Source organism: Sinocyclocheilus grahami, unplaced genomic scaffold (assembly GCF_001515645.1).
Source record: "Sinocyclocheilus grahami isolate Dianchi unplaced genomic scaffold, SAMN03320097.WGS_v1.1 scaffold149.1, whole genome shotgun sequence".
Taxonomy (NCBI): Eukaryota; Metazoa; Chordata; class Actinopteri; order Cypriniformes; family Cyprinidae; genus Sinocyclocheilus; species Sinocyclocheilus grahami.
The window spans coordinates 4147368-4157472 of record NW_015505328.1 but is presented as its reverse complement, the minus strand read 5'-3'; the positions used below and the strand labels follow the sequence as shown (position 1 = coordinate 4157472).

Genomic DNA, 10105 nt, shown 5'->3' with positions numbered 1-10105 from the left:
CTTCAAACTAGAAGCTAACATACACTACCAGTCAAAAGTTTTTGAACAGTAAGATTTTTAATGTTTTTAAAGAATTCTCTTCTGCTCACCAAGCCTGCATTTATTTGATCCAAAGTACAGCAAAAACAGTAACATTTTGAAATATTTTTACTATTTAAAATAACTGTTTTCTATTTTAAAATGCATTTCATTCCTGTGATTTCAAAGATATATTTTTAGCATCATTACTCCAGTCACATGATCTTTCAGAAATCCTTCTAATATTCTGATTTGCTGCTCAAAAATCATTTATTAATATGCTGAAAACAGCGGAGTAGAATTTTTTCAGGTTTCTTTGATGAATAGAAAGTTCAGAAGAACAGCATTTATTTGAAATAGAAATCTTTTGTAACATTATAAATGTCTTTATCATCACTTTTAGCATCCTTGCTAAATAAACGTATTAATTTATATAATTTCTTTCACAAAAAAAAAATCATACTGACTCCAAGTTTTTGAATGGAATAGTGTATAATGTTACAAAAGCTTTTTATTTCAGATAAATGCTGATCTTTGGATCTTTTTATTAATCAAAGAATCCTGAAATTAAAAAATGCTTAAACTGTTTTAAATATTCATAATTAGCAAATCGGCATATTACAATGTTTTCTGGATCATGTGACACTGAAGACTGGAGTAATGATGCTGAAAATCCAGCTTTGATCACAGGAATAAATTACATTTTAAAATATATTCAAATAGAAAGCAGTTATTTTAAATAGTAAAAATATTCTAAAATGTTACTGTTTTTGCTGTATTTTGGATCAAATAAACACAGGCTTGGTGAGCAGAAGAGAATTCTAAAAAAAACAACAAAAAAAAAACATTAAAAATCTTACTGTCCAAAAACTTTGACTGGTAGTGTAGGCTGATTATTCTTATAGATTGAAACAAATGTGCTTTAGCCAGTATAAAGGGTATGAAAGGTGCTCTGAGTTTCTGCAGAAAAAATAAATAAAGAGCTACAACAAAAACATGTTGCTGGAGACGGGCTTTTAAAAATGCAAACTGCTTGTCTGCCAGCAGGAGGCGCTGTGAGAGCGGTAGAACTAGCGGTTTCTCCAGTAACGGCTGTAATCAAATCAGCTCCTCTCATAAACGCTTCTTTATCTGATAAAATTAAAATGCCATGGAAGCTTTTCTGAAGACAGTCCTTTCCCTTCAGAGATACAATCATATAAAACACCCGCGCCGTGTTAGGATTTTGAAACGTGCAGTGCTCATGTTAAGTCAAACGCCACAAATAAATCAATGTATGGGAAACACTGGTAATGTATATCGAAATATCGGAAATGTGTTTAAAAATCATATCACCATTATTGAAAAAAATTATATCGCAATACATATTGATATTGAATTATTGTCCAGCCCTAGCTGTGTTGGTTTTACACCAGATGTAATGGGACACACACCTTCCAAAAAGTTTTGTCTCATCAGTCCACAGAATATTTGCCCAAGTCTTGGGGATAATCAAGATATTTTTTGGCAAATGTGAGACGAGCCTTTGTGTTCTTTTTGGTCAGCAGTGGCTTTTGCCTTGGAACACTCCCATGGATGCCGTTTTAGCCCAGTCTCTTACTTATTGTTGAATCATAAACACTGACCTTAAAGGTGGGGTAAGCGATTTCTGGTAGCCAATGTTGACATTTGAAATCACCAAAACAAACACGCCCCTACCCCAAAAGGGTCTCACCCCTATTTTGATAGCTCCTCCCCACACATACGTACGCAACCCAGGCAACGATTAGTTCTGTGAAACAAAGCAAAACCAATGTTACACCGTGTCTACACCAGACGCAAGTGGCGCGGCGCGACAAGATACTATAGATCTCATTATAATCAGTGATGCTGTTTACACCATAGATATATATACATATCTATGGTCTATACTGGATGTGGCGCGGCACGACACGACAAATCCCCGACAGAAAACTGCTGCTGCATTCTATTTATGACGTATTGTTCTGTCGCTCGGCTCGGCTAATGTCCGTCTTGTGCATTGAACGCTCTCTCCTCCACATCATGAGTAGACACGCCCCTTACTGCTGATTGGCTACAAGTTTGTTTTGCTACTCAGCCCGAATCAGTTTTCTAAAGCATTTTTGAAAAATCGCTTACCCCACCTTTAATTGAGGCAAGTGAGGCCGTTCTTTAGATGTTGTTCTGGGTTCTTTTATGACCTCCTGGATGAGTCGTCGTTGCGCTCTTGGAGTAATTTTGGTAGGCTGGCCACTCTTGGGAAGGTTCACCATTGTTTCAGGTTTTCTCCGTTTGTGGATAATGGCTCTGACCATGGTTCGCTGTCCCAAAGCCTTAGAAATGGCTTTATAACCCTTTCCAGACTGATACATGTCACCCGGTCTCACGTATTGTAAATAGATTCAAAATCTTAAGATATAGACCTTGTGACAATTTCCCCCTGTGACAAATAGGCCTGATCTCCCCCACACATATTTACAATTATGTTTAAAGTATTGATAATTATACCTATATCTGGGTAATAAGCAGGTTCCTTTGTGACAACAATATAATGTTAAATGAACTCAATTTTTTTCACCGATAAATAAACAGTTAATTTTTCTTCCTTGGCAATAAGCAACTCTTTTGAAGCTATAAGACATTAAAGTCTGTGTGACTGCGTCTATACAGAAACAGTGTTTCAAAAATAAACCAAACAAACAAACAAAATTATTCAGTATAAAAGATTTCAGAGTGTATTGTTACATTGTATTATGAAAAAGCAATCAAAGATTCATTTCAGCGGATTGGCGTCATCGGATGTTTCCTAAATTGTATTTTCAAGAATGTGTTAATGATGTTCATTTTTGGGATAATTAATTTAGGACACAGCTTGGGCATACAATCTGTATAGGGTGCGTCACAGACATAAATTTCACGAGGAGAACAGCATGAACGTGTTTGATCAGATTTGATTTCCCCCACGACAGTAGTAAACCTCCCTCTCTTCCCTCCTCTCTCCTCTCTCCTCTCGTCTGTGCAGCTTGTCTTAGAGGCTCACGGAGCATTGAGGCGACCTGAGCGCGGCGCGCGGGTGGAACAGGACGAGCTTCGCTTAATTAACGGAGCGCGAGCCCTGCAGGAATGCCAGCGAGGCGCTGCTTGGAGAAGGTAGGCGATGCCTTTATTTTCTGTGAGTTTAATGTGACAAAAAAGATGGTAAAATAGATGAGACATAACACAGGCAACATCTTTTCCCGAGTGCTTTCATGCTGACTACTTTGTTTGAGATTGTTAACCAGGAAACGCTTCACTATTCTGTTCGGTGCTGATGTTTACGCGTTGTTCAGCTCTTGAGATGAATTATTACAAGTAGGCTGATTGGCTAAAACGCACTTTTAGGAACATTTCGGTCGTGAAAACGATGTATGACACTGAATACTAAAAACATCAAAAGCAAGTGTTCACCCTTTAACTGAAAATATTTTTCCTACTTAAATATTGTGAATATCGATGATCGACTTTTTCGATGAAACGTGTAGGATAGACTTCGAAATGTTTTATATAATATTATCACACATTATTTGCCTGCTTCACATTAAAGTAGTTTAGAAATGTATAACTTATTTGTAAACAATGTAAATGTCAAGTATAATCAGTGCTGTCGTTACCAGGGTGAATTGTAATTATATGGACTGTATATGGACATTTTAAGTATCGTGCATAAATGTATTATTGAAACGCATAAAACATAACAGACAGTGTGTGTTAGTTACTACAATTGTCAGTTGTGCTAAATATAACCTATACATTATGTCATCTTTGTCCATCCAGTATAAGTACACTGAAACGTGTTGCAACCCTTTCCCATGGTCAGACATTACATTTCTCTCTCTCTCTCTCTCTCTCTCTCTCTCTCTCTCTCTCTCTCTCTCCCCTATTTATGTGTTATATTTTTTAAATTTCATTTCTCTCTCTCTCTCTCTCTCTCTCTCTCTCTCTCTCTCTCTCTCTCTCTCTGCTATGGATGTTATATATTAAAGTAAACAATAGAACCTGGTAGTTCTGTTGATACCAGTTTTGCCATTAACATTTTGACAAATTACACTGACATAAATTCCTTTCCCTCAAAATATTTGTGTTGTATTTAATATTTTCTGTTGTATTTAAAATGAAATGGTTTTATTGCTTATTATATTTTATTGTCTTCCTCGTCATACTGCAGGGATGCTATAGCCAGCATGCTATGAGATGAACATATGAATAGAAGTTCAAATGGCTGATCTTAAAGTCCTCTTTTGTGGTCAAGACGCTGTCCAGACCGATCACCTTGACTGGTCCCTAAAACATCAGCAAAGTCATCACTCAGTGTGTGCAGATGAAAGGGCACTTTCCAATGAAGAGTGCTGCCAGGCGTATCTGGAGGAGAATGTTAATGAGGCGAGCAGGCTTTCAGAACCATGGACAGCGACTCTGCCAATTGGACGACTCTGCAAACTCAATGAATGGGGATTTGATGAAGAAGTTGAGGTATGTTACGATGAGCAGTTTGAAACAGCTTTTCCTGGTGTGGCTGACTTTACTGACCATAAAGACAGTCAGTTGTTAGCAGAGGAGACCAGCTATGACAACTTCAGTTGGAATTCTTCCAAAGATCTCCAAGAAGGCGGGCCAGAATGCTCCCTGCTGTCAGTTGACGATTTCATGGTGGATTCAACGGAAAAGTCAGTGGATTATGGATTTATAGGTGCTGTTACCTTTTTAGTTACTGGGATTTCCTTGGTTGTCATCTCCTACACGGTCCCACGTGACGTCAAGGTAAATCCTGATACCGTTTCTGCCCGGGAGATGGAGCGGTTGGAGAGAGAGAACGCCCAGGTGGGTGCTCACCTGGACAGGTGTGTGATTGCAGGACTGTGCCTCCTCACACTCGGTGGTGTGGTACTGTCAACCCTGTTGATGATCTCCATGTATAAAGGGGAGATGATCAGGAGACAAGCATTTGCTTACTCCAAGCACCAAGCCAGACTCTACGGCTCTATGAATTTTAGAAGTGGCGCAAGCCCGACCGGAGCTCCTTCGCTTTTGTCCCTTGATGAAGATGAAGGTCCTGTTGAAGTCTTAAGTTGAAGCTGAGATCAGCATCTTGACTTGTTATCTCCATATGAAAACATGATCAAAACAGCTTTGTTATACTGTGATCTAGGATGACACACTGTAAAACACAGTTTGTAATACTTAAAAACAATATTGTTAATTTAATAGCATCTAAATTTACCTTTAAACTACAAAATTACTACTTAATTTGAGTCGAATAAACTTGACTACAATGGGTCATAACAACTAAATTAATTTTGAGGATCCAATCAGGATAAAATTCTACACTTTTTGCATTGCATTTAATGGACAAAATGTAACATACCAACATGGACTTGAGTCCTGTTTATGTAAAAAATATATTTGTGTGAGTTTGTGCATTTTTCCAAAACATATGTTCATGTAAATATACAGCATGCTTTACAAGTGCAGTTATATACGCCTCAGTTTTTTTTTAGTATGTAAAAAACTATCATAGGATCATTCGACTAACTTGCCAAATGTACAACTGTGTCCTATTTAGCCAGTCTTCACATTGGAAAAGAAAAAGGCTTTTTCCTTCTTTTTTTTGGGCTTGGCTTGGCAGTCAATGTCTGATAGCTGACTTAATCATCAGTCATTGTATGAAAACCTCTTTCCAATCAGGTGGGACAGAGATTTATTCCAATGCCTCTGAAGCCTTTTAAATCTATATATTTGCATTCACATTTGCATAAAAATACACACGATAAACAGCTTTGCAACAGCACAGGTAACGTGAATGCGCACCAAGGAGGTCTGAAGTAAATTTTGTGAGCTTAGTTTATTTAGAGAATATCTGTGCTTTTAATGCACATGGGATGTAGGAAATGTGTGAGCAGATGTCTCTCTCTCTTTCTCTCTCATCATTGTGCCCGCGTACTAGAGGAGTCTCATGGGAAATGACTGCTCCATGTTTCTCCTTCCCAATAGCAGCTAACCCCATTAGAGTCACTCATCATAACACGTAATGACCCGAAAGAACAGAATCCAGAATGCAGACCGCAGCAAAAGGCGCATAAAAGCATGGTGTAGGTTCTCATCCCCCAAAGCACAAGCTGTCAGAAACAAGTAAAGAGAATTAACCTGAAACAGGCTAATATTTAAGTCAGACAACAAACCAATTCCACAAGGTTAAAATCACATTGTTAAAGAAATAGTTCACCCAAAAATAAAAACCGAAGATTATTTACTTATTCCAAAATTTACATGACTTTATTCCGTCTGCAAAAGAATATTTTGAAAAACTGTTTTTGTGAATACAATAGAAGTCAATTGGGTCCAAATGAAAAACACTGAGTGGATAGAAAATGAGAAGTTTTTGATTAAGATATATTAATTACTTCTTTTGTGTTCTGCAGAGCGCACTTAAAAGTAAAGGTGCTTCATTGGCATTAATGGAACTTTTTTATTCTTTATAGTGGAAAAATGGTTCTTTTAAGAACTGAAAGGTTCTTTGGTTTGGAACAACAAAGATGACTAAATGATCACAGGATTTTAACAACAAAGCAAAATCTAGGCATATAAGCCTCAGGTTGCAGGTCAAGGAAAAAATGTGCCCATGAGGCTTTGAGCAAGCAGTAGGCTCTGCTGGCGCTTCTGCTGAGGAGAGCGGTCCGTAAACGCTTACCGAGGGCCGGATCAGATTATCCCTCACTATACACCAGCACTGCAGCAAAGATTCCTGGCACCAGTGTTCTTTTCATCCCATTTCTTCATGACAGCACACACACGAGTGTTTTAACAGCCCCTCGAGTGTCTGTTTGCATGAGAACACTTACTTAAGTGTATCGTTATACGATTCAACAAATGCTTGTAGAAAATTGCAGCTATTAAATCTGCATGCTTCTAACATCACCTGTGGTTTTAATAAAGCTTAATGGTTCACCGTAAAACAAACTCAGAATTATGCTTTTGATATGGGTGAAGACTGATAGAGGGGGGTTTTGGAGAGGAAGATGCATATGTTTTTATATGTCATGAATTTTTAGGTTGCACACAGCGGTGTGGATGGCAATTAATCAAATGTCAACAATGCATGACCACGTCTATTGAAATAAGAACTGATTTATATGCCATTTTTCATTCTCTGGCTGTCTCCATCTCTTTTGTTTCTTTTTTTCTCTGTCTAATACTCTCTAACAGCACTCTGTATAATAACTCAATCACTTAGGGCCGCTGGCATCAGGAAATGGAGCTAAATTGATTAACGGGTCAGTATGGGTCAGGGAGTGGGTGTGGACATCGTCGCGAGGGACAAAGATACGGTCAGTGTGTGCACATACACACAATACAACTCATAGCTGTGCCATATCATAAATTGCCTGTGGCGCAGTGACATCCTAACATATCATCTCGCTCTATTCTTCAGATAAAAAACCGGCCCAAGCTGGTCTGAGTGTAAAGATGGCATTAAAATGAAGTCCAGTCCAGACTGTGTGAGATACAGATGGAGTTGCCAGTTATATGTCACGTAAGTGACCCATCCGTCAGCTCATCCATTCTGCTGTTTTCTTTACTGCTTGGTCTAATTATTCATCATTTGGACATTCCTCACTTTTCGTGCTGTTTACTGGCCTGTTCAACAAAATGACTCTTGTTACCTAGAGTTTGTTGCATAGCAACAGTAAAGATAAAATGTGCAAAAAGTCAGCACCCATGAAGCGAAGGATCTCCGGTGAAAAGGCAGTAGTTCATCATTCATCGCTTTAATTTGGAAGCTCATTGTGTATCAGGGAGACCAAAGAATGAAGTCAGCAGCCTTAGTCACAAGGCTACAGGAAACAGAAAGTCGGGTTGCTGCATAGTAATGTAGCAGGCATGCTTATTTCAATGGGATCTGAATTTATGACACTGCAACGTCAGTTTCTCAAATTAGGTGGCGGAAATAAAGGCACCTTGGGGAAAAAACACAGTGCTCTATAGATAATTTCTGGGACCCTCACTGTGCCTTGTTGATGATGTATTACTGTGACCTACTGCGGTAGAGAGTTTTGCAGAAGTTCAGCATTATAATAATAAAGATTTTTATGGTTTTGAGTGGCTTTTAGCACACTGCCATGCAGGAATTGCTTCCCAATTCATAAAAATCCACCCCCAAGATTTGTATGATTTCTTTTTTTTTTTATTTAAATTGATTTATTTTCCTGCAGGTGAAAACTACCAGTTTATTCAGATTTTACACATTACTTAGAGACAGAAGCTTTGATAAATTATGAGCAATAATGAATAAATTATATTTAATAATGCTAATTACGACCAATAACATGTCTAAGCCAGTTAGGATAATAATATCCCATTTGTGCAATTGTGACGTGCTTTAATTGTAACGATTCTCCACTATTGATGCCAGAACTCCATAGCAGTGGGTCATGAGTCAATAAAAATGGAGCTTTTCTTTTCAGTTCTGCCAATACTATTTTCATACTTAGATGGTGAAGATGTTAGGGGCACTGAGCAACAACCTTTCCAGAATCATTTCTTTAACCGTATTCTTCGGGTAATGAGTCCCATGAGAGATGTGGCACTTTTCACATGCCAGCACAGAAAAAGTGGAGTTGGGGGTGTCAGGTGATGCTTAAACAAAAGAAACGTACCTTACAAAAGACATCAACGATGCAAAAAGCGAAGTCACATCACTTTCTTTCTGTGAAAAGAAAAAGTATGTCAGAGCAAGTACTTTTCAACTATTAAAATTCATGTTGAACTTCCTGCGAAAATCCTGCGAGCATTTGTGTGTCTGTTTCACCAACAGTGAACGGCTCACCTCGTTGACTTCCTGTGCCTGTCGTTACGCAGTATACAAATGGATCTGCAATGATTGGTCGGTAAGTTAATGAGAGCCAGCTGGAATCATGTTTGCATCGCCCACACAGCAGTGTCCCTTTCTCTCGCTCTCTCCTGTCCTGTTAAGGGCACATATCCATAGAAACCAAGTTTCCCTTGTTGTTAAGGAAAGAACCCTGCTGAGGTTTGAATATGTGTAACAGCAATTATGAAGTCAATACTGCTGAGGTTTGCTGCTGAGTTAACGTAGTCTAACTTTGTGTTTCTAATTTAAAGCCTCAAAGAAAACAAGTTCTGGTTGTTGTTTTCCATCCATTACGAAACAGTGCTAATGGCGTAAATGATGTTTTCCCCCCTGAAACTGCTTCTACGGTTTACCAGAGACTGAATTAAAGTGGGGAATTGCTTTGGAGAACTCATTAATGTGCATATGGACTCTAGACAGTGATGGATGGCGCACAATATTGGAGACAGTGAGGTCTTTTCGGCTTTTTATGAACAGGCCAGGTGAACTGTTAGACAATATGTGCAAATCATTCTCTTTTATGCGGTGAATGAAAAGTGCTGACACATGACATTATCATGTTGGGAGTTTCAAAAGCGGAGCATGTGGGTGGACGTTTGCATCAGAAGGGGAACTTCATAACCTGCACCCCATAATTCTGCGAGATGCATAATTTAACACTGAGAGCAAAGTGAGATTAATCTCGCTGTGGGAAAGCTTTACTTACTTTCTTTTGATTTATGCTGCTATTATGCTTCATGCTAGGTTCATCTCAGGATTTGTCAATAAGGCTGGAGGCAAGAAGATGAGAAGTTTCCATTCAGTATTGATCTCGTTTTTTAAGTGCTCAGAGCACAGGAACTGAAAGTCTTAAACACCAGAGTGTTTATGACCTGTCTTTCCTGACACATTGCTGGGTTTCACAATACTATAAAATATATTTAGGTATGATAAGAAATAAATGTTAGTAGAAAGACAAATAAGTCAAATGAAGGCTAATATTAATTTCATGTTTCTTTTGAATAGCATTGAGAATAGGTATCTATTATTACACACTGTCATAACAAAAACAACTCAGCAAGTCCCCTGAACCTAAAGTATGTGTCACAGTAGCTGTTTTCAGTTCACAATGTTCCAAATCCGTTGGAAGTTGTGCAAGCTCATGGAGTAGCTACGTCAGAAAAAGAGCGGGACATCCATTGA

General features: G+C 38.3%; 1 protein-coding gene across 1 annotated transcript; it reads left to right on the top strand.

Moving 5' to 3' along the window:
• Positions 1-3080: 3080 nt before the first annotated feature.
• On the top strand, positions 3081-5201 carry LOC107592103 (transmembrane protein 74). Its single transcript, XM_016281480.1, has 2 exons — positions 3081-3168; positions 4223-5201. The coding sequence occupies exon 2, from the start codon at positions 4273-4275 to the stop codon at positions 5125-5127; it is 855 nt and encodes a 284-aa protein (XP_016136966.1). The 5' UTR covers positions 3081-3168; positions 4223-4272; the 3' UTR covers positions 5128-5201.
• Positions 5202-10105: the final 4904 nt, after the last annotated feature.